Here is a 26,062-nt window from a genome sequence, read left to right as displayed (position 1 = left end):
TTCCTCAACAATTGTTTTAAACCCATCCCAGAGTCTGTTTACATTTTTATTTACCATTTTCCAGCGATCATAGTTACTTTTTAAAAACTCCCTCATGCCTGTTTTGTCAGCCATATGGTACTGCCTAATAGTCCTAATTTTAATACCTTTCTTTTACATTTATTTTTAACTACGACAAAAACAGCTTCGTGATCACTAATACCATCTATTACTTCAGTCTCTCTATAGAGCTCATCTGGTTTTATCAGCACCAAATCCAAAATTGGTTCCATCACTTTCTGAATCAGCTGCCCTTCCCATATTAACTTATTTGCCACTTGTTGTTCATGCTTCCTGTCTTTCGCATTACCTGCCCAATTGACATTTGGTAAATTGAGATCACCTGCTACTATCACATTCCTTTCCCTATCATTTCCAACATAGCTGATTATCTTATCAAATAATTCTGAATCAGCATCAGCACTACCCTTTCCCGGTCTGTATACTCCAAAGCCATCAAGTTGCCTATTATCTTTAGAGATGAGCCTTACACCCAGAATTTCATGTTTTTCATCCTTAACTTTTTCGTAGCTTACAAATTCTTCTTTCACCAGAATGAATACTCCCCCTCCTACCATTCCTATCCTATCTCTACGATATACACTCCAGTTCCGTGAGAATATTTCTGCATCCATTATATCATTTCTCAGCCATGATTCAACTCCTATTACAATATCGGGTAAGTATATATCTATTATATTACTTAATTTGATTCCTTTGTTTACAATGCTTCTACAGTTGGGCACTAACATTTTCATTTTCATGTCATCCCTACTAGATTTCCAGTTCCCTGTTCGCTTCACACCGCTTCCTAGGCCACCCCGTTTCAATCGCAATACAGTCCATTTGGCCTCCTGAATCAGGGGAATTACTCTGATATCCCATGTTGCTAAGATAATGGAGAGGATACTGGAAAGTAGGATATGGTTGAGGGTTGAAAATCAGATACAAGAAATCAGTTTGGTTTCAGAAGTGGAAGGTCAACAATAGAGCCCATGAGACAACTAATGGAAAAGCAATGGGAGTATGGGATGATATGGTGATGACATTCATTGACATTGAAAAGGCATATGGCAGTGTCCCCAGGACTAAAGTTTGGGACAGTCTGGTGCAAAAAGGAATTGGACAGGGATTAATAAAAATGATCATGGCAATGTACAAGGAATGTTGTAGTTTCGTGCAAACACAAGTTGGCAGGACAAGTTGGTTCAAATCACTAGTGGGCTGAGACAGGGAAATGTTCTATCACCAATCCTGTTTACAATAGTAATGGATGACATCATGAGAACAGCAAAAGCAACTTATGGAGGAAGAGAAATGAACATTATGTTATTTGCAGATGATATTGTGATTTGGGAGAAGAGGACATGAGGTTCAAGAACAGTTGGATGTGGTGGATGGGAAGATCGAAGAATGTGGATTGAAAATAAGTGTTGAAGAGTAAAACTCTTGTTATGACTAGAGGGTAGAAAGAAGGGAGAGGTCAGATTAGACTTGTAAACAAGCCCGTGGAAGTAGTGGAGACGTTCAAATATCTGGGGAGTGAATTAATGGAGAATGTTCAACTGGACGCTGAAATTAGTAAGTGGATTTTAGTTGGAAGCTGTTTCTATAATAGTGTAAGAAATATGTTATGGGACAAAGATGTGCTAATGGAAGCAAAGCAAACTATGTACAAGATGTATTACATACCCACAACAACTTATGGAGCAGAAACTTGGACAATGACAAAGAAGGATGATAGTCTAATACAGGCAGCCGAATTGAAGTTCTTGAGGAGCATGATACAGAAGAGTATAAGAGAAAGTCCAGGAAGAAACTGGAGTGGAAAAAATGAATGAGAGAATAGAGAAGAGCCACTTTAGCGAATGAGTGATGAAAGGATGCCAAAAAAAGGTGATGGAAATGCAAACGCAAGGAAGGAGAGGCTATGGATGACTACGATTGAGATGGAAGGACACAATCCAAAGCAGTATTAGAGAAAGAAACCTGGACTGGGACACAGTGTTAGAGGAGGAGTGCTGGAAAGACCAAAGAAAGTGGAGAGGAACCATATTTGCCCCTACCTGGCTACAGCTGGATAATGGGAAATGATGATGATGATTTAAATGTTAATTTTTTACACTGTAAAAACTTTTGTTTTTTGCCCTACACTTTTATGAAAAAACACATTAAACAAACACATTAAAGTACAATTTTGAGAGCCTTAAGTTACTCTTCACTCAAATTTACACCAACATTAATAGTACCTATTAAAAACTTATCCACTATTTAGCCCTGGAAAGCGCATGTCACGGTCTTTTCTACCAGGTTCAGAGATAAATGTTTATAATTCTTAACGTAGTGGGCCACTAGCTTCCATCCCCTCAGTACCTTAGGTTGGACTGACCTACTATCAGCGTGCGTAAATAATTCACCCCTCATGCTCCTCAGTTTCAGCCTAAGTGCACTGCTTGACGGATCCGGTCTAAAACCCCTGGCACGCCCCATGATGTATTAGTTTTTATGAGTTAAATTTTACTTAATTTTTTCAGTTAATATACCAAGAATATGTCAGTTTTGTTTTATTTTTGTGTAAAATAGTGCCTCAGTATATAGTGCAGTCCAATGCATCATGAATAGAAACAGGGAAAGAGAAAATGAAAGACTTATAAAGAGCGTTACTCAGTTTCACGCACAAGCAACCGTTGGCCAATGACTTTGTTTTTTACTATCTTGAACATCAGTCTAATTATTTTTGTATATTATTTAGAAGCATGTGAAAGGTAACTTTAACATTCAAAGGCATAATTATATGAAAGAACTACAACAACAGCTAAGCGTGAGATATTTGCAAGACCAGTATTCAAACTCTCCACGTGGGACTAAAAAGGAACATTCGCTAAATGTTAGGACTGTGTGAACATGACGTACATTTTATTTGGTCTCAGAAAGAGAGGTTGTGTAATCAGAAGAGGGTTCAATTTGCGTAGAAGAGGTAACATAAGAGGGCGGATCAGAAGACAAAGTCGAATCAATAGTGGAAGAAGAAGTGTGGGGCAATAAATCATAATCACACCGAGGATTTGGTGCCGATAAATTGAAAGCAGGAGAAAAAGATGTAGGCGAAGTATCAGACTTATAAGGGGAAAAATTATCTGAAAAATAGGCCATGATAAAGGGCCAAATGGAGACAAAAGAAGGAGCAAAAATAAAAATATATGTATATAGTCTGCTACCAAACTTGTGATGGACTGCTATCAAACTAGTGATATACACTGCTATTATACTTGATATGGGCCAAGGATAGTATAAATATAGCAAATATTAAAAGGGTCACTAGCATATAAGAATGCAAAGCACGTCAGTGATCAACACAAGCCAGAAGACTAGCAATTAGGCAAATATATATAAATTGTGATAATATAGAAACACAGAGTTCATAAAAAGGAAGTGCGCAGCTAGTAAATAAGAACCTCCCAGAGGGAGTGAAAAGAACAAGAGAAAGAAAATAATATATAAACAAGGCAATAAATATATATACTGACAATCAACAAGTGGAACAATTTAACATCTGAATAGATACAGACTCCCAAAGAATATTGCCTAGGAATAGCAAGAGAATAAGCTCGAGAAGCGAGCGAAAATATGCCACATTTACAATGTTTGAAGAATATAAATGCTTCAAGAAGAGAATAAAAAGGAACCTGAAACATTAAAAGTACAATATAGTGAAATCGGAAGAAAATTCCAACGTAAGAAAAGGATAAAAATAAAGCAGAGGACAGGGAAATGGAAACAAGGATGAACTATGGGAAAGATTCCCTTCACCGGGGTAGTATTGTAACTGTCCAGGCTTCTCCAGCCAGACTAATTTAATATACTATCATTTTACGCGATATCACTCGATATCAAGTTTATCCGCCATCGGCAATTATTCGTAATATCATATTTATTCAACGTCAAGCATTTGTATATAAGGCTTTTGCAATCATATTATATAATTATAACATCATTTATTATTTATATTATTATATTAGGTAAGATTGGAATTCATTATGTATTGTAAATATGGTCAATATGTTGAGACATAGTTGTTGTCATTTCATCCCATACTTGTGTATATGGAAAAGGTTATTCTTATAGCGGGGGAAAATTACATGAGTCATTGGGTTAAACTCATGAGCAAGGCACTATACAGCGACCTGTGTGCAAGGCTAGGCTAGCAGACTACATCATCGCCACGCCTACGGGACTTGTCAAGAAGATAGAAGAGAGGGAGATGATAATGCGATCTACGAATCAGAGGCTTCGTTATATAGAGATCTGAGATTGAGCTGCTACCAAGAGTGGGGAGAGCCCGATGATATTATCTAACGCGGAGTCTCGGATACTCACTCACATCATTACGAGAACGTCAACTTGTTTATTGATTTTGAGACAGTGTGTGGTCTCTCCGAGACATAGTTATTTTTGTACAGTGTGTTGTCGCTTCAATACAGTACTTATCTGCGGTCATGTTATCAGATCTGCGTGAGACGAAACAAGCTTATGGCTTGTGTTATGTTCAGTAAATCTTCTGGACGAAGAACTATGTTTAGTTAAAGTCCATGGAATTTGGTACAAGTCTGTACCGTATCTATAGTATAGCTCAGTTGGATTGAGATTTCTACTAACATGGAAAAATTCATATCTCTGAATTTTCTCCTCAAACGATCAACGCTGATCAGTTTTTACAAGTATAGGGCCAATGTCTTATTTAAAGACTAGGCAATTAGGGAGTGCTAGTCCAGATAGCCCGTACCACATCAGAGAAGGAAGGATGTCCATGGAGCCAATTCTACATCGAGAAAAGAACAAGTAACCACGGAAACCAGATGACTTCAACGGAAACTGCAATTGGTGAGCTTCAATTAGATAAAGCAAGCAATAGTAATTTGAGTAACGTAAATTCTAAATCCCTCCACGCTTTAAGGAACTTTTCCGATTCATCTCATTATTTTTGTATAATAAATTCATTTGTATTTTATATTGCATTAATTTTCTTTCTTAAGCGATACTTAATGGTTAATTATTTAAAATCCTACCCCTGTGATTTAAGTATAAGTCTCTATGCTAGTAAATATAAATTTTGGTTTACAGTTTTGTTTAAAACTGTAACGCTGGCGCCCATACATCACATAGAGAAATGGGAAACCATGGAATGTTAATTGTTTCTATTTGCGTGGCAATTTGCGGGCAAGCCACAGATAGTTTATTTGATATTCATGTGTCCCAAGGTAATAACTTTCGTCTCTTCAAGTGAGAAGCTTAGGGTCGAACAGTTACAGTATGTCGTAAAAGTCTCAGATGCGTGGAATAATAATTCACTTGAGAAGCTTAGGGTCGAACAGTTACAGTATGCCGTAAAAGTCTCAGATGCGTGGAATAATAATTCACTTCAAAAAGGCCATGTGAATATGCAAATAAAAGCTCTCATAGTCCCAGATAAAATCCGTATTTAACAGAGAGAAGAGTGGAGTCTGTTAGCATAATGTCAACACTGGTGTAAGCTGGCAAGAATAAAGACAAAGTAGACGCCACATAGCCTAATAAATACGAAGACGAAGTAAATAGTTCATAGTTCTTGCTCACCAAAGAAACAGCTGATGTAATGCAGATATACGGTGCTCCACCACTCCGATGCGAGAACAGACTCAATTTGTGAGGAGTGGTACCCGTGATTATAAAGGAGGAAGGAAAAGTCTAGAAGTTTACAAGAATAAATGCCAGCATATTTGAGAAAAACCATGTCACAAATCATGTGTCCACAGAGATGTGTAGTAGCACACAAGGCGATAGGCAGCGAAATGTCGCAATGTCAGAAGGAGATGATGTCACGGTCACATGTTGAAGAGAGCCCGAAAGCAGCAGGCAGACGTAGCAGTGTAGAGAGACGATGGCGGCGAAGCGGTCAAAGAAAATACGGCAGGCGAAGGTAGGATAAATTGCAGAATAAGTAGTGGAGATCGTTACAAACAAGAGCAGCCCTCTGCAACTCCACAAGAACTAGAAGCGCCTGGAAGATGCGCCTACTGCAATAGAAAAAATAACCAACAGAAACCAAGACTAGATGCCGTGTATGCCAGTGACATATCTACAAAGAACACTTGACAGTGTCATATGTTCAGTGCAGTCGGAATATCAAGAATCTAGTGATGACGCAGAATGAATGTCAATTGTTTAACATCCGATTTTTGTACTATCAAAATACTTTTGAACATTATTTACAAGTTCGTGCAAAATTATTTACTAGTTCTGTAACATTAAACATAGTTTTTATTTAATTTGTGCTATTTTTTCATGACCCGGTCTAAAACACCATGCGCGCCTCCTCACGGGTTTATTTTTACACACCCTCTCCAGGGTTAATTGAGTCTTCTCGTGAATGTAATCTCTTATTTTCCATATAATGCTATCAGTGAAAAGAGTATAAATTTATAACAAACACCTTCTAAAATATAAATTATTTGAGAGGCAATCGGAGATAAGACATTTTGCAGATGATGTTAAATGGTATAGAGTAATAAATAAGTTACAAGATTGTGAGCAACTGTATAAAAACCTTGACAATGTTGTGAGATGGACAGCAGGTAATGGTATGATGATGAACGGGGTTAGAAGTCAGGTTGTGAGTTTAATAGGGAAAGTCCTCTCAGTTTTAATTACTGCGTTGATGGAGTGAACGTTTCTTATGGGGATCATTGTAAGTACCTAAGTGTTAATATAGGGAAAGATCTTCACTGGGGTAATCACACAAATGGGATTGTAAATAAATAAAGATCTTTCCACATGGTTATGAGGGTATTCACGGGTTGTAGTAAGTATGTAAAGGAGAGGGCATATAAATCTCTGGTAAGACCACAACTAGAGTATGGTTCCAATGTATGGGTCCCTCTCTAGGATTACTTGCTTCGAGAACTGGAAAAGATCCAATGAAAAGCAGCTCGATTTGTTCCAGGCGATTTCCAAAAACAAAAAACAAAAAAGAGAAGTATTATGAAAATGGTGCAAAGTTTGGGCTAGGAAGACTTGGGGGAAAGAAGATGAGCTGCTCAACTACGTGGTATGTTCCAAGCTGTCAGTCACATCTGCAGGTATAGCCTTAAATTACCCTGCACGTGTCCCCTGGGTGGTGCAAAGCAAGTAACAATATTACTGGAGCCAGATAATCATTGTGATCTCCTGACATATTGCCAAAATGTGTCAGTGGAGCGATGGTGTGGAATGTCATTACTAGATGAATGAGTTTGAGTAGTGTTTTAAAAGTATGGAAGATCATAGTAAGAAGAATAAGTTGGAATTCAAGAGGACAAATTGGGGCAAATATTTGTTTATAAGGAGAGGAGTTAGAGATTGGAGTAATTTACTCAGGGAGATGTTCAATAAATTTCCAAATTCTCTGCAATTATTTAAGAACAGACTAGGTAGACAACATATAGGCAATCTGCTACCTGGGTGACTGCCCCAAATGCAGATCAGTGGTGACTGACTGATTGATCGGCTGACTGATTGAAATCTGGACAGGAAGAAAAAGCACAACACAAGATCGAACATTTCAGATGGCTAAATAAAATTCAGGAAACTGAATCGTCAAAAATTACCAGTGTTTCGCCACAGTGCAGCATGGACTCATCAGTTGGATACCGCCCCTTTCCTAGACACTAGCTGGCTAGCAAGCCGGTAGCAACACCACTATAAGCTATCATGTCATCATCATCATCATCATCTTCCTTCCAAGTATTGGGCCATGTGACCCATTACGGTCTTGCATTTTACTTTTTGCAAGACTTGAAAGCAGTCAAATGTCCTTCCGACGGGTTGCTAGCCTGAAGGAAGTAAGACCATTGGTGGGGCTGCCACCTCTCAGCTAATGGACTAGCTGAAATCACAGCATTTCCTCCATAATGGATGTAACGGTTATACAGCCGTGACTCTGTCAACAGGGCTGGGAACAGGTTTTCATCTCGGGAAGGTGAGGTTGGCCTATGGGCAGGAGAGGTTATGTCATAATCATAATCATCATCATCATCATCCTTCCAAGTACTGGGCCATGTGGCCCGTTACGGTCTTGCATTTTCTTTCCATCGCTTCATTGGACGTCCTATAGATCTCTGTCCTCTTGGCTGATAGCGTAGGATCTCCTTTGGTAGTCTTCCAGATTCCATCCTTTGAACATGACGTTTCCAGTTTTCTTGGTAATCATAGATGTAATTGATTACTGATTTCACATTCAGTCCCTTAAGCACATCTTCATTTCTTATACGACCCCATTTCGTATAGCCTGCTGTTCTGCGCATGAATGTCATTTCACGTGCTGTAATTCTGGAAATGTCTTGAGTTCTTATTGTCCATGCCTCACTGCCGTTGCAAAGGGTTGGTCTGGCTAAAGTGTTATAAAGACGTAAGCGAGTGTGTTTCTGGACAAGAGATGGCTTCATCATATGATTTATGATTCCTGTTGTTCTGGTAAATTTGGTTATTTTTGCAGAGATATCAATTTCTCCTTGGTAAGATAAATTGTATCCCAGATAATTGAATTCGTTGACTCTTTCCAAAATTTTATTATCTAAACAGATTTTACTCGGGATAGGGTCCTTCCCCTTAAAGGCCATTATTTTGCTCTTTTGTGGTGAAATGATCATGTCGAATTTTGAAGAGACTTTCTGTAGATTAAATACTGACCACTGAAGATCATCTTCTGATGATGCTACCATTGCAACATCATCAGCAAAGAGTATGGCATCTAGATGTGTGAGATATCTGCTGACTGGGATTGATCCATGCCTTTCATGCCTCCATTCCTGTATTATGTTGTTCATATAGATTATGAACAACAAAGGAGAAAGTCCACAACCTTGTCTCACACCTCTGCTGATCGGTTTCCATTCAGTCTGATGATTACCTAACTTTATTGCAATAAGGTTGTCACTATACATGTTGTATATGTTATCTATTAACTGTTGTGGGACATTATCTTCAGCTAAGATATTAAGAAGTCTGTTCCTGTTAACTAGGTCAAAGGCTTTCTTAAAATCAACAAATGCTATGTGAGTTTCCAAGTTAAATTCCCTGCGTTTTTCGACTAAGATTTTCAAGGTAAAGTAAGCATCAGCACATGAGCACCCCATTCGAAATCCATGTTGTTCATTTCCAATCACATTTTCATAATACCTGAATAATTTTTCTCTGACAATATTTGAGTAAATTTTGTAACCTGAGTTGAGTATACTTATCCCTCTGTAATTTCCACAATCTTTCACACTGCCCTTCTTATGAAGAGGAATAACTATAGCTTTTTGCCAATTCTCTGGTGGTCTGTTGCCATTCCAAATTAAATTGATGAATTTGAGAAATCTTTGCTTGAAGATGTCAGTGGAATACTTGAATAATTCTGCATTTATTGAATCTTCTCCAGATGCTTTTCCATTTCTAAGTTTTCTGAGTATTAGCTCCAGTTCTTCGAGTGTAATGGTTTCCGAAGACTTGTTAAGAGATGTTGGCAGAAGAAATGGCTCAATATTTGAACCTCTCCAAAGGTTCCAGAAATAAATGAGCCACTCCGTTAGAGGTATTGCATTAATGCGTATGTCTTCTTTTACATCATTATTTAGTTTCTTGAGTATTTTATAGGTCTGTGCTTGTGGTCTTGTTATATCAGTCTCCAGTTGTGAAACAAAGTTTTCCCAACTCTTTCTGTGCTTTTTCCACACTTCCCTTTTTGCTATTGCTCTCTTGTGGTGATACTCTATTTTATCTTCTAATTTGCCAGTTGACAAAAAATTTTTATAAGCATTTCTTTTGTCTGAAATAACCTTTTCTATCTCTTCATCCCAGATTCTTAAACCCTTTTTCCTCTGCCATTTTTTCTTAACTCCCAAAACTCTCAAAAGCAGACTGCTTTAAAATTGAACACAAATTAGACCACTCCATTTCCACGTTGTCACTAACTGGTGTCATCTGTGTAAGTTCATTAAGTCTGTTCTGGTACAGCCATTTTATACTGGTGTCTCTTAATAGGTTAACCTTGTAAGAAGTTTTAATTTCTTGTGTTGTTTGTGTGTTTCTTTTATACCATCTAGGCCTCAGACGAATAGGTGCTACTAATAGATAGTGATCAGTTTCCAATTCAGGGCCTCGATAGACTCTTGTATCCAAGACTAAATCTGCCAATTTACCATTACAAATTATATAATCTATAATCGATTTCTGATTTCATGCAGACCACGTATACTTGTGGGTGTCCTTGTGTGGGAACATTGTGTTCATAATCGTTAACTGATTGAAGACAGTGAAATCTATTAATTTTGTTCCATTGTTATTACGGGTTGTTTCTCCATGGATTCCGATGTGATTCTGAATTTTCTCATTAGGCCTACCAACTCTGGCATTGAAGTCTCCCAGTAATAGTAGCATATCTTGTTTGTTAATTTTATTGACTATCTTTTGCAGATCATTATAGAACCCATCACTTTCGTTTGAATTGCTATCATGTGATAAGCACAAATGCAATGTACTAGGAGAGAATTACATCTCCACTTGCTATATATGCCCTCTGGGGCTTGCATGACCAAAAATATGGCTTCCTATTTTATTTGATTTAGCTACCTCAATAAGTATATCAGAATACAGCTATATGACAAAAACATTAGGAAAATCATGCACTTTATGCTATAAAGATAGGGATGTGGCTCATCTACTGAAAGACTACGAAAACAAGACAGACAGGAAAGAAACATGTAGACAGGAAGGAAATAGGTAAAATCAAAAATGAACCTGAACTTTACACTCTTGCTAAGTTATTAAACAGAGAATGGAAAATATCAGGGGGGACAGCAAAAATATGTAATGTTATAAGAGGAATGTGGGAAAAGAAATTTAACACTAGAAAGATGGAGGAATCATTTTTGACCCATTTATGAATTCAGCGCTCTGCTGCTGCCACAATTTATCTTAAATTTCGTTAAGGGTATATGATTTTTCATCATTTAGGCTTTATTTACCGCCGTTGAAATTTGGGTGCCCCAGCTCTAACAGCTTGGTTCCCATAAATCAAGTAACCTAGAAGGACTAAAGGGTCATTTATGATCCCTATTGGATTTTAATTTTGCTTTGTTTTTGTTCCCTTTGCATGGTATTTACAATTTGTGTCTTCCCCCACACCATGTTGCATGGTACCTACAGTTACCACCACACCAGTGCGAGACACGAATGGAGTATTTAAACATGCCATTGACAGTAACTATTGTGCATTTGGTGTTTTTTATTTTTTATGAAATGATTCTTCAAACATGAAGCACAGAAGGAATTTGTGACAGAAAATATCATAGCTACTCTCTGGGGACAAGAACGGGGGGAAGGGGGGAACAGCAGAGTAAATGGCAACAATTCTACTCAAACCACTCCATCAGATTCTTCACATGAATCAGAGATTGAAGGGAGTCTGAGTTTCCTTATTTAGGAAAGGAGAACAGTGCCCAGAAAATGTGTATTTGGGTGACTATGGTGTAGAAAAGTTGATGGTACCTTTCATTGTACCTTTCATACGTCAGGGAAGGAATGTCACATGGGACAATTTTATCACATCATTGCAGCTATCTTAAAAACTAATAACATCATAAGGAACCAAACTTCTTGGTACACTGAATCGGATAAGAAGGGAGGTTCACATTCCATGCTGTACGACAACTAGGTGCAAAAGAAGTAAGACATAACTCCAACTTTTTATCAAGGTAAGGTCAATAGTAATGTACTTGTTCTCAGTTCTCTTCACCCAGATGTCATGTGGGGCCTAACAGAAAGAAGAAGCTAGACACGATAACATGTTACAACGGAACTAAATATGGAGTTGACATTGTGGACGAAATGTCCAGAAAGTATGTCAAACCAGAGGCAAGTAATTGGCCATTACACACATTCGGTAATATTCTAGACTTAGCAGGAATAAATACTTGGGTGCTGTACAAACAAGTTACAAATATCAGGATCTCGCGCCAAAAGTTTCTGTTACAACTCGCCGAGGAAATTATTCATTAAAGAGTAGGGGGCCTAATGGGTCTCCCTAAAGGACGCCGTTGGTCTGAGTTATTGTTTTTGATGTGGTTACGCCATCTGTGATCTGAATGAAATTGGATGTCATCATTTTATGGATCAGTACAGTGAGCTTATTTTTTCCTGTTATTGTTTCCAGCTTCGAGATTAGGATACGTCTGTTTACTGTATTGAAAGCTTTGATGAAATCTACGAAGACTACATGGAATTTTCCTTGAGGATGCCTTAAATGTATCTTCTATATCATCAATTAAGTTGTTAATAGCGTGGAGAGTACTCCTGCCTTTTCAGAAACCGAATTGTTCTTCTGGAATCCTGTGTTCTACTTCCTTAGAAATTTGCTTTGTGATAATGCTTGTGAGTATCTTCAATATGCATTTTTCCAGGGCAATTCCCCTGTAAGAGATCGGGTCCAACTGATTGCCTTTCCCCTTAAATAGTACCTTAATTGTCAAGATCCTCCATATTTTTGGGATGTTGCCCTCTTTTAAGCAAAGGTTTAACATATCTGTGACTGCTTGAAGTAATTAGCTAACTGAGCCTTTCATATGTTCATTATATATGCCGTCGGGACCTGGTGCCTTCTTGTCTTTTAGAGATGTTATTGTCTCGTATACCTCTTCTCTCGTGAAGGGTTCAGTTTCCGCTAGACATGTCTTCACATTGATCGGTTCATATGCGGCGTTGGTTTTATCAATGTTGAGAATGTTGTTGAAATGTTCTTCCAAAACTGTTATGTCTATTTTACTATTGCTCTGAGATTTCCGTGGCCTCAATGCTACGTACGGGTCTTTTCTGGCTTCTTCCACCATATTTGTTGCTTCCTTTTCCATGTAATCCTTTTTTTTTTTTTTATCTTCAGTAGATTTTTATATTCTTTTCTGATTTGACTGTAGGATTTTATATCCTCTAAACTATGGCTGGATTTGGCTGTATGTAGTGCAAGAAGGGTAATCTGTCTCTTTTCATAACATTCTGCGTCAAACCATTTGCGAGCTGTGTTTTTAATTCTGTTCATCACATTCGGAATGGAAAAATTGGCCACGACCAGGCAATGCTTCTTTACGGGTGTCTCATCTGCTGAATAACATACTATGTAATTATTCAATGTAATATTGGGTCCTTTATAGAATATTAAGTCAATAGTACTACATCCTGAGTGTGAGAAGTACGTTCGTTCATCCGCCTGGTTGACAAGGATAAATCCTGCCTCTATCATATCTAACAGTTCATTTGTTCTGTGATTTGGAACATCTAATCTGCAGTTCAGATCTCCAGCTATAATAATGTTTCGTCCTGGTGTCGCCTGTTTTAAGGCAATCATAATGGTTGTTATTATGTCTTTTTTTTGGCATTAATGGTTCAAGGTATATGGCTATTATAGAAAGGTTCTCGAAATTTATCACAAGTGTGTCTTGATCCTGATGTGTACTTAGCACTTTTCCCATTTTTGGTTTGAAGAAGCAGGAGATTCCTTGTTTTGGCCATCCTTTTGGTCCGTGCGTCACTGGTATACGTTGTGAATAGAACCCGTTTATTTCCAAGGCTTTAGTTGCTAGGGTTTCTACGAAGACTAATATGTCTTGTGTGTGCAAAAGATCGTTGTTAGATAGCGATAGAGTGCTTTTCAGTCCTTCCACATTCCACAGAAGCAGATTGAACTGCGAGTCTGGCTCCTGCTCCTTGGGAACGAAAAATACGGTAGCGTCGTACGATGACTCCCTCTGGCCACACTTGCGCTATGTTGAGTTTTGGTAAGTCTTGCATTGGGGTCACCACTTTAAAGGCTTTAGGTGTGCCTTTAGTTTGGAGTTATTCACGTTCTAATATGTTGGCTACATGTAAGTTGGAGATGTGCTTTTTAATATATTATTTGATAGTGTTGTAACTTTGTGCCTAACAGAGTGTGAAACTGACCCATTTCTCCAATATTCATAAACATTGTGTGATTTCGCCTACTTGTTTTTACGGCTGACGATGACCTGGACTAGGGTCGAAACCGGTCCCATTTAAATAAGAATGTAATTACTACATTTCTTTCTTTATGTATTGAATTGGTTGAACTTCAATTATTTAATTTTTAATGTTAATAATTTCAATACGGAACAATTAAATTTTTATCTTTAAACCGCTATGGCCTTATACAATGCAAAAACAGTTCCCATTGCAACACACGGAATAGATATTATTTGGGATAAGTTAAGTCTAAAAGATCTAATGACTTTGGAAGCTGTTAAATCAAGATTCTTGAAAGCCGCTCTAGGTGTTTCGAAACACACAAAGTCGAGGCTAGTATATGAGCTCGCGAGAGAACCGTTCTTTATAGAAGAACTGCATATGAAACTCCCGTCTACCAACAGCTCGAATAAACTGCTCCTTGAAAGACAAAAGAAACAAAGAGAAATTTGGCTGGATTTTTATACTACAGAAGCCATGGTAAATAGATCTTGGGCCAACACGAATCAAGACCTCCGACACCTGGTGACCTTAATAGCTGTGCATGGGTACCACCACAAAGTATGCAAGAACAAGTGTTTACACGACCCCGGAATAACTGTATATGTGAGTTGTGCGATCAACCTTGTGATCGTTACCACATTAATAATAATGTTATTTGTTTTACGTCTCATTAACTACTCTTTTACGGTTTTCAGAGACGTCAAGGTGCCGGAATTTAGTCCCACAGGAGTTCTTTTACGTGCCAGTAAATCTACCGACACGAGGCTGACATATTTGAGCACCTTCAAATACCACCAGACTGAGCCAGGATCGAACCTGCCAAGTTGGGGTCAGAAGGCCAGCGCCTTAACCGCCTGAGCCACTCAGCCCGGCTGTTACCACATTACCACTTGTAAAAAATGAGTAATACCCCTAGTAGACTATTGTGCTTAATTAAAATGTGTACAATCAAAATACGGGGTAAAATATATCGCCAAAACTTATGTAACATATGTAACACATATACACAACTTGTGTGCATTTCTTAATAATAAATAAATAAATAAATAAATAAATAAATAAATAAATAAATAAATAAATAAATAAATAAATAAATAAATAAATAAATAAATAAATAAATAAATAAATAAATAAATAAATAAATAAATAATTTTAACTGACCAGACAAAATAAAATTTTGAAAATATTATTCAGTCTATAACTGAATCAGGTTCCTTCCTGAATGAAAGGCAGGCAAAGTTTACTTTTGTTAGTTTCATTACATGATTATTAGAGTCATGGAAAATATTTACATCAGTTGAAAATTATCATTTAGTGAATTAATAAAAGTATATTGTTACCAGTATCTCGACTGTTGTCACTAGACTCACCTTATTTCTTTTTCTTAGTCACAATGGGTTGAACAGGTATTGGTACTGTATACGTCTGCTGGGAGATCCGGTTTATGTAGTAGAGCCCCACCACAGAAAATACAAGGCTAAATCAGATGGAGAAAAAATAAAAATAAGTCAATTTTCAGCAAAACAGAGTATTCAGACAGATTATTAAAATATTCTTGTCATTTTTTGTACACTTGCATCAGAATGAGTAGAAGAACTAGTGTCATCACTCTTCGAGTTCAAGCGTGAAAACACTACACCACTCTAGTATAGGCTACAGCGACTAATCGTACAAGATCCTACTGTCAGGTGTTCTTGTATTTAATCAAACACAGTACTGTATTTTAAACTATTAAATACAGAGTTTACAAACTTTCTGAGCAAGAAAGTATAATCAACATTTCCCATCAACTCTGATTTTCACTGAAAGGCTTTAAAAAATGAATAAACTAGAGAATGGAAAATAATGAACAGTGGCTTCTTCAGAACTTTTGGAATTGAATAGAGCAAGATATTCTGCTTCAAAAAACATTTACACTCCTAAGAACAGTATATTATGAGAATAGGTTAACAGTATTGATGTCCAGGGCAACACAAAGTTGGTCATGGCACTGTTTAATCAGTTGCAACAGTTTGAACTACTGTGCAAATTTTATAAGTCTGGAGAACAAACTCTTCCTTGAGGTTGTGAGGTAGCAAGGTGAAGAGCATGTCATTTCTTTATCTCTATGTACTGGGCCCTGTTTCATAAAACATCTTTCACTAATATTATTAGTAAGAAACCAATAATATTAACTAATAATATTAGTAATTAGTTTATGAGTCAAAATGATTAGTAGAAATTCCTAATAATATTAGTGAATTGTTTCATGGACAATATGACTAATAAAAGTTACTCATATTATTATTTCCATGAGTATATTTTGACTCATAATTCATATTATTAGTGAAATCAAAATGAGTGGTATTTTAATATTTTGGCATCAAATCGCGAAGATCATTGAAATGGCGACTCTGATTCAAATAGTGACAAGGAACGAGTGTAGGAATTCACCGTTCAATAAATGTTACGTCAAAAACAGCCTGTACTGGCATGTAACAAACATATGAATACAATAGGAGATTTAGGTTAGATTACAGAACTTTTGAGTACCGGTATTTGGTTGATAGGATTGGTAACAGAACCTTCCACTGCAAGGAATGAAGCATAACCTCAAAATAGCAGCTTCGCATTGCACTCCTGCGGTTGGTAGTGATACACAGTTCTGCTCGGACACTCCAGGTATACTTTAAAATCTTGGCTTATATTACCCGTAAACCAAGATGATGCTGGTGATGATTATTGTTTTAAGAGGAAGTGGGCTACAACTAGGCAACCATCATCTATAATAACACTAATCAGAAAAAATGGAAAGGTTCTGACATTTTGAAAAATGAAGGTATCAGCCAAAGAAAGAGAAGGGCCACGAAGGGCGTGAAAATGAAAGACTCTCTCGGCCTCGCAACCTAATACTGTCAGGGTCGGAAAAGTACAAGAGTTGAACAAGGGAGGTCGGAAAGGTAGATGAAAGTGAGCCTAGCACAAGTAAATTGAAGCTATGGCAGGACTCGTCTCAGTGCCCCATGTTCGCCAACCCACGCTCCCAAGCTGAGAGCCCTGGGACCCCTTTTAGTCGCCTGTTATGACAGGCAGTAGATACCATGGCTGTTATTCTACCGCTCCCACCAACAGGGGTAGTAAATATTTTGCTAGTCCATCTCAGAGATTTTTAAGAGCACATGAAACAAAAAAGTAAAAGAAACAAGGAGGGTTATAGTGTGCAAAAGGCTGCGAATAGTTGACGCTTTAACTCAATCACTTTCCGCAAAGAAGTTTTCTTCTTTCGCATTATTTTCACTCCTTTTATCCATTTTCATACGTACCAAAGTCACAACAACGAAAACATCAAGTGAGCCTCTCGAACATATGAATTAACAGTCAGTTGTAGTCAAGCATTAGCCTACTGCTAGGAACAAACCCAAACCAAGAACATTTTAACCTCCATTTATATCAGCTGACTAATTAACTAATATTATTAGTGAAGATATGTTATTAGTCATGTGTAAATCTTTATGAAACAGAATTTGGTTAACTAATAATTATTTTTAAGAGTTCTAATATTATTAGGTAATATTATTAGTTAGTTTTATGAAACAGGACCCTGGTGTGATATTTATCTGGCTATCGGATATCCCTGTCGGTGAGAAACATACTTCTTGCCTAAAAGAAAGTGGTTGCACTTCTTTATCCAGTCTGTCACAACAAGCTCCTCCTTCCCTTCCTGACTCTTTACCTTACACTGCTTTTAAAAAATGCACCAGAAGCTAGCAATGAACATCAGGTAGGTCCGCTAGCTAGCTTTATTATCTGTTTTACAGCAATACATTTTTAAAGGAGCTTGGTTATTTTAAATTCAAAATACATACAAGAGATCACACACACAAGTGAATTAAAATACCATCAGCACCTGCCTCCTACTTTTGAAAGTCTTAGCAGATTTTGGAGCTTGAAAGTCAATTTCTTTTGCTCTGAAGAAAATTTGACACTTAAAGTTGTCGCCAATAGCTTTAACTCGTTTCGGAGTAATTAACTTCTAGTACAGTTTACAAACTTCATTGTATATATCCGTATTGATACAGTTAAAAGTAAGAAATAACTTTGTTTCTTAGTAATTAACTTCTTCTAATAAATTCACTTGTCTGTGAATGTACTTTTTATGGTTGAACAGACAAATTCTAGTATGGAATAGGCGTCCACACAGATTGCACAGAATTGTTGGAGGAGGGCATGGTTGTGCTGCGCGAAGTTTTTATGCTCCTCTCCTGGCCTCTTCACATCTGCGTCGTTCCCCTTCAAGCTGACTGACAGCAGCAGGGATGGTTCGGTGCCAAATTGTATGGTCTTGAGCAAGCATGTCCCAGGTTTGTGGATTGAGACCTGCCATTTTCACAGCGTGCTTAAGCTGGTCCTTGTAGAGTCTTACAGGGGCTACACGAGGTCTGGTGCCAGAACAAAGTTCACCATACTGTCCCCGTTAAAATTGGCGATATTGTGAATATTTTCAACAAGTGGAAAGTAAAAGTTTTATTGTCTGCTTGGAACTGCAGCATGTCATTTGGGGAGTAGTGGCAAGCTAAGAACGAGTTTTTTTCGTCGTTCAGAGGGGTGATACACGGCCTGGACTGTGCCAAGGTCAGAGCAAACCACGTGACTACCGCCGCACGCGCGCAACTCACTATCTGGAATAGTCTGAGCCAATTAAATGAGACCATCAGCCAATTACCGTTCTCGTTGAAGATCACACCTCCCAGGCTGATAGGATAAAAAGGCCTCGTTTCGAGTAAATCGCTCTCTCTGAATATCCTTCTCTTACCCTGAATATTCTTCGCTGTGCTGCTGTGTGGGACACTACGTTATCGGACCATGTGGAGAAGTAATTTCCAGTTCAAGTCAACGCCCGTTTTGCCAGAATTTAGCGAGAATTAGTGAATTTCTATGGAATAAAAACGCCTTAAGAACCAAGTTAAGTGTGACTGTGTAGACGAGCTATTGATATTCAACGTGTGCTTGTGCAAAATACTTAATCTTGTCATCTCAGTTACAGCTTGTGACCGGCATTCTACGGAAGTCGTCTTAGAAGTTGAACACCTCAAGATGGATAATTCCGCAACCACCGACAACACAACTTCATCGAGGGACACCTGCTACAGAGCCTCCATGGAGCTGTAAAATGTGAGGCGTATCTGGTAATTGGAAGGAGACTGACCGGAGGAAAATGCTGGAATAATTGACTGTCGACGGGAATCGAACTCCATCTAAAACTTGAGTACCCTTTTAATTTAATTTATCTGTCTTACCTTTTGTACAACTAGAGGTCTTTCTTCTTTAAGTCGTAGATCTATTAGTTTGTTGTAGTTAGAAATATTTCATCTTTCCACTTCTTAAGGTGTCGTGGTAGACTAGGTACGTGTGAATTAAATTTTGAATCTATTAGAGTAGACATGTAGGTTGTCTTTGAATGATTTCCCATGCTTAGGAGCTTTATACTTAATAATCACTGACCACACAATAAATCTACTTTCCTTGTAATGTTGAAAGTTACTGGACTGAAATTTGCGTGTACATTTTGAGTGAATAGGGTTGAACCTAGTGTCTTTCAAGATCACTTGTTGTATTTATGATGAAGGCATCTAATTTTACGATATTCCACGAGGATCAGTAGATGTAATAATCACTTAAATAATAATAATATTGACTAAAGATCGGGTAAAACAGAATTAAACGCTCGTGAGCCATAAATTTACTGTAGAGTCCTTATATGTGAGATTGAATGTGCTCTGTTCATGAAGGGTCTGGAATATGACCAATCCTGAGGGATATTTGACGTATAATTGAGCAATTGTTGATTTAATGGTGATATTTGACTAATTCTTGTGTATTGGGAGCGCAAGATAGATTATAATTACTGGAGCACGTGTTGCGAGTGTATTTCACAGGTAGGGAATAAAAATAATACGATTAAGGCTCACACTCACAATAGTTTCAACCTGTAGCCCAAACGATGGTAGTGCTTATGGATTTTACTAGAATCTTCCATTATAATTTCATGAGTTACATGAACTTACGTTGATATGTGAAATGTGTTTCTACCAAGTGATACCCATGACTTTGATCACTAGTCACCATTAATGAAGGATAATTTCAGTACACAGATTATTTCTGCTATATATTACGCGTCCTGACCACTCGTAAAAATCATGAATAAACTTGTCAAAACAGGATTCGATGTAAATAATGTACATAAAAGACGTGTTTCCTAGTGTGAATGTGTGTGTGTATGTAAATATGTATATTTCTCTTGTATCTTGTTGGTCCCATTTAATTTGATCTGGTCGTGCACTTGCTGCGACGCAGATTACACTCATCGTTGTGTGTTGCCTTAAGAAGTAATTTTCATGCCCTTAAGGGAAAGTTTGATCAACTTAAGTCGAGGAAGACTAGAAAAGGATTTATTTTCTCATTAGCGAGATTTAAAAGGAAAGATCATCTCGTTATTTTACGAAGGCACTCGATTTGTAAATAAAATTTATTTAACTAGCTCACACGTGGGTAACGTAAATTTCTGACACATTTATAGTTGAACTTTGAAACATTTTAAGATTAATTTGAATGGAAATGAAATACAAAGATCAGAAGTAGAAGTCGTTAGCCGCATGATTACTTTGAGTTATTGTGAAACCAAGTCATTAATAATTAATTGAAAATAATTATTCTGAAATGCTAATGACGATCATTAGGTAAATGATGCAGTGGAAAATTAATGAGAACACGATCGTGTGACAATGAAACATAGGTTAATTAAATGATGAGAAATTAATAATAATAATAATAATAATCAAAATAATAATTAATTAATTTTGAGAATTTTGAAATCAATTTTCATTTTCTACTGAAGTTCATGTTGGTGTCATTGACTAATATTAAATACTGTAAATGATAAATTCAGTTGAGTACATCTTAAAACCACGTGTTGAGACTACTTTGAATTGGTAAAACTTTGAACACATTTATTGTAAAACCCTCGTTAGCAAGGCAGTTGTTAATTATTTTACGAACCTCTATGTTAATTTATTTAAATTCTTTCAATCAACTATTTTGATTTGGAAAGGCAAGAGGCCTAATTTTTCTTTGGGTTTCATTACAGCACAGTAAGGCTGGAGATTAAGAACACTTGTCACTCTAAATAAGGAGGAAGAAAATCAATATTATGGAAGTTCTATGTAAAAAACAAATCAGTAAGAATATTTTCATTTATTGTTTGCTTATGTGAATAAATGTCAGAGTGTTGTTTTAACATTTCTTTTTATCCTGCTTTGTCATCAATCCTTAACATCCCTTAAATGCATCTAGAAAGTGATAGCCAATGATCGAACGGTCCACCTTGGGATCTCTCGCTCGATGGCTGGGCTTAGCTCGGGAAAAATGGGGGCAATACAGGATCTGGCGTGGAAATCTGGTATCACTCATCAGACGGACATGGCCAATCCATTTAAACTGTTGACTAATGATGGATGATTCTATGCTCTTAGCATGCGCTTTCTCAAGAACAATATTGGTGACATGGTCTTCCCTTTTGATCAAAGTTTTTGTTGGTGGAAATGCTCAAGCTTTTTTAAGTCACGTCAGTAAAGGGTCTAAGTTTCACAACTGTACAGCAATGTTATAATGACAACAGAGTTTCGTCTTCATGGTCAGGTCTTTATAAATAAAGACTTTTAAGTAATAAAATATCAATTTAGGGATGATACCGATGGTGTGTTCAATGCAACAATGAGCACCTATCGTTTGAAGTGATTTCAATAGAATCTAGATGGTCGTAAAAGATATCGCCCAGCACAAAGTTGATGAATCAAACTTTTCAAAAATTCTCATTTCAGTTTGAGAAAGAATGTCACTAAAACTTTTTTGGACGAACGGGTTAGGAAACTCGTGTTACTTCAGGATCCATAATTCTTAATTTCTGTAAGTACTGAGTAATGATAGTTACCATCCTGCTGTAGAGAATGAGAATAATAATGTATATTTAATAAATTTAGAGGAATGCTTAACAACATACCTAGCCACTTGGTGAACCAAATATCTCTCAAGTTCTGATACAGCACTCAGCATTCCTCATAATTATTATTTAACACTTATAACACTCTCACTGCTTGGAATACTATTGACATTGTATTCTTCTTCCAACATGGATTGAATCACGGTTAATGAGCAAGTGGCCGTGCGGTTAGGGTCGCGCAGCTGTGAGCTTGCATTCGGGTGATAGTGGGTTCCAACCCCACTGTCGGCAACCCTGAAGATGGTTTTCCATGGTTTCCCAATTTCACACTAGGAAAATGCTGGGGCTGTACCTTAATGACGGCCACGGCTGCTACCTTCCCAATCTCCCACCCTTCCATTGCTGAAAACCTTCAATATGTTAGTGTGATGTTAAAAAAAAAAAAAAAAAAAGAACCATGGTTGAATGTACATCTCTTGTACTAATTTATTTTCTGGGGAATGCAAACACGTTTGGCAACTGCCAGTATCCCTCGCAATACTAACAGCAGCTGATCCACTAACCACAACGGATAAGGGAGGGAGTGATGATACTATTTATCCTACTCGTTCTGCTTGCATACTGTCAGTGCAGACATTCTTACAACAAAGGTCAAGTTCATTTTTTCAGATCACATCATTTATATTGGAAATACAACAAATTAATATTTACAGCACAAGTACAATGAAAATAAAACAGAGTTATAGCAAATAACTTAATACGATAATAGTGGAAACTCTCCTCACTTAACATGCAGAGCAGCGACGACAGCACGCAGTGCTGCCATCTAGCGCCTTGAAGAGAACACTAACACGAGCTATTTAAAACACTACACATTTCGACTTTGAACCCAATGAAATACAGATTTTGAGAAGTTTGCGTCGTTCTTATAACATAATATAGGGAAGGAAAACTGTGGTAGTTGATCTGAAAGAACCAGTGGTAAGAATAAAACAAATGTATTATCATATTAAAACATTCATTCGGCCTACAGTCTCCAAGAGCAAATCACACATGCAATATCTTTTTCAAGTTGATATTTTTACTGGCAAGATTTTTCTGCATTGAATCAGTGGTTCTATTCACATGTGCCTTTAAAAGGACTTTGAAAAACTTGTTAGTCAGTAATTTTATACAGCTGTTACACATGTCTTCAGTACATTCATTCAATGACAAAAACCTCTCAGTTAATTTTCTTTGAATTCCATTTTCAGAACCTAACTGGGTGAGTTGGCCATGAGGTTAGGGGTGGGCAGCTGTGAGCCTGCATCTGGGAGATGGTTGGTTCCAACCCCAATGTCGGCAGCCTGAAAATGGTTTTCTGTAGTTTCCCCATTTTCATACCAGGCAGACGCTAGGGCAGTACCATTAATTAAGGCCACAGCTGCTTCCTTTCCACTCCTAGGCCTTTCCAATTCCATTGTTGTCATAAGACCTATCTGTGTCAGTGCAACGTGTAAAAGAAAAAAAAAGGACCTAATTTCCCCCACAAATATTTGGAAATGTCATTTTAAAATTATCATACTTCTTCATTCTATGTGCAAATATCATAAGATGACAATATGTCGCTACACTCAGCATGGGGAAACTTGCTACATGCCCAGCCCATGACATAATGGTCTATATTTTCCTTTGGTCCCTTAAACTTAATCTAAATCTGCCCTTCTGCTCTTAACAGCCGACTGAATACACCTAAAAATTGATTAAATGCATACGGTTAATAATAACAATGTTTTAAACAAAGTATGTTCATATAAATAGAAAAAATACAGTCACGTAAACATTAACAGGTAGGCCTGTACTCACAGCAATTTGTTGTTAGGAAATCTGTAAAATGACTTTCGATCACTTTGTCTTTTGTAAATAAAATGCCCATACATAGCACAAACAACTCCTCTTCCTGTCATTTACAATATAGTGATACATAACAAACACAAAACAATCTGAAGTATAAATGGGACACTTCTAATATACACAGCTGACTGCAGCAGCAAGTGTAATTAGCTCCTCAAACCACTAGATGGCAAGCAGAAGTGGTGGTGATGGTGGTGGTGGTGGTGGTGGTGGTGGTTGTTATTGTTTTAAGAGGAAGTACAACTAGACAACCATCCTCTATGTAACACTAATCAGGGAGAAAAAATGGAAGGGGTCCAACACTTCGAAAAATGAAGGTATTGGCCAAAGGAAGACAAGGGCCACGGAGGGCGTGAAAATGAAAGACTCCCTAGTCCTCCATACGTAATACCGTCGGGGTCGGAAAAGAACAAGAGTTGACCAAGGGAGGTCAAATAGGATAGATGAAAGTGAGGAGCCTGGCACAAGTGGAAGCAATGCCAGGACTCAGCTGAGGGCCCTGTGGTCGCTAATCCGCACTCCAAAGTTCAGAGCCCCTGAGGCCCCTTTTAGTCACCTCTTACGACAGGCAGGGGTTACCGTGGGTGTTATTCTACCGCCCCCACCCACAGGGGGAAAGCAGAAGTGGTGTCGCCAGTTTCTCGCAGGAGTTTCCACTGTTATCATATTAAGCTATTTGGTTATAATTAACTGCAATGCACCTTTAGATAAATTTTAGTCACTTCAGGCTTGCTGCTACACCTGCTGGTAGTGTGTGTCTGGCTGGAAAGCAAGTTGGTTTTTATCGCTCCAGTACATTACTATAAGAACAACAACTACTCATTTCAAGGGCATGGCGGGACTGTTTGGCCCGCTCTGTTTATATATGGCCAAGCACCATCATAGGACGAGTCTATACAACTAATTTATGTTTAAGGGGCGGGAAGATCATATCAGATTTGTTAATTTTGTTTATAACACATTGAAGGGGCAACTTATTCCAAATAGATCTTATGAGACAGAAATAAATTCAGTGGATGATAAGAACAACCTAGATGAATTATCAACAGCAAGCAAGATCACGGTATTAATTGTTTTATTCTGAGTTAATCCAAGAGATCAACAGTTTTTTATAAGAACTTCTAAAATGCTTCCTCAAAAATAAGGAAAATACAACTACTATTAATGCTATTTGGATAGGCACTAGTAAGGAAACGAGAGAGAGAGAGAGAGAGAGAGAGAGAGAGAGAGAGAGAGAGAGAGAGAGAGAGATTTTAAATATTTATGTTTCTAGCATAAGTTAGCATTAATAGATCTTAGAATATGTGGAATTTTGTTTTGAGAAGTCAAGTTCGCTGATGAAGAGACAGCTCTCGGAACATGTCCGAGTAATAATTATGTAAACTTACAAATTTTATAATAAATATTGACAGAACGGACCCAACAACTGTGGTATTTGTCATAAGCTTAGTCAATACAGACCAATCCAAGACCAAAAATGGCCAAATTTATTGATTTGGTCTGAGGACTCGTTATGTCTGTTTTGAGGGAGGAGGTAAAGTTTTTCCAGTTTTTCTAAGACATTTCCAAACTTCTTCTTTTCTTATGGACCTCTTTAATTAGTAGTCTAACTTATCTAATTTTTTGGTTGATACATATTTCCTGACAGCTTCTCTTTATTCTGTAATTACTTTCTCAATTTGATCATCATCTTTCTTTTTTTCCTTGCTAACGTTTTCTCTTACCAAGACTCAAGAGCAGACTGTTTTAACATGTTTTGAATATTAGCCCATTCTTCTTCAATATCAGTACTCTGTTCTGATTCAACTAAGGCTGTAAGTCTTACCTGATATACATACATCATTTTAGACCGTTATGCCTTTCAGAGTGCTCAAGAACCTCTACATGAACTTCTATTTTTAATTCAAGAAAAGTGTCATAAGTGCTACAATTGTGCTAACTTCTTGCCATTTTTGTGTAGGCTGATGATGACATGGACAGATGTCGAAATCGGTCCCTTAATAAATTAAATATGTTGCTACATTGATTCGTGCAACAGTGTTATTGTATTGAAAAGGTGGAACATTTTTCTCTTTTTAGCATTGTAACTATTAGTTAAATACGGATCAGTAATGAAGTTTTTATCCC

The 26,062-nt window shown here is 37.4% G+C and overlaps 1 protein-coding gene across 1 annotated transcript in view; it reads right to left on the bottom strand.

The window, feature by feature from the left end:
* LOC136872681 (protein KRTCAP2 homolog) overlaps window positions 1–26,062 on the bottom strand; it is a 139,568-nt gene that overhangs the window by 16,085 nt on the left and 97,421 nt on the right. The window contains exon 5 of the mRNA XM_068227258.1: window positions 15,438–15,544. Coding sequence (XP_068083359.1) covers window positions 15,439–15,544 — 106 coding nt within the window. The 3' untranslated portion in view covers window position 15,438. The remainder of the gene's footprint in view (window positions 1–15,437; window positions 15,545–26,062) is intronic.

The sequence above is a fragment of the Anabrus simplex genome, chromosome 4, assembly GCF_040414725.1.
Source record: "Anabrus simplex isolate iqAnaSimp1 chromosome 4, ASM4041472v1, whole genome shotgun sequence".
Taxonomy (NCBI): Eukaryota; Metazoa; Arthropoda; class Insecta; order Orthoptera; family Tettigoniidae; genus Anabrus; species Anabrus simplex.
Note: the sequence above shows the minus strand (reverse complement) of the source record. Positions and strands in the feature narration are given on the sequence as shown.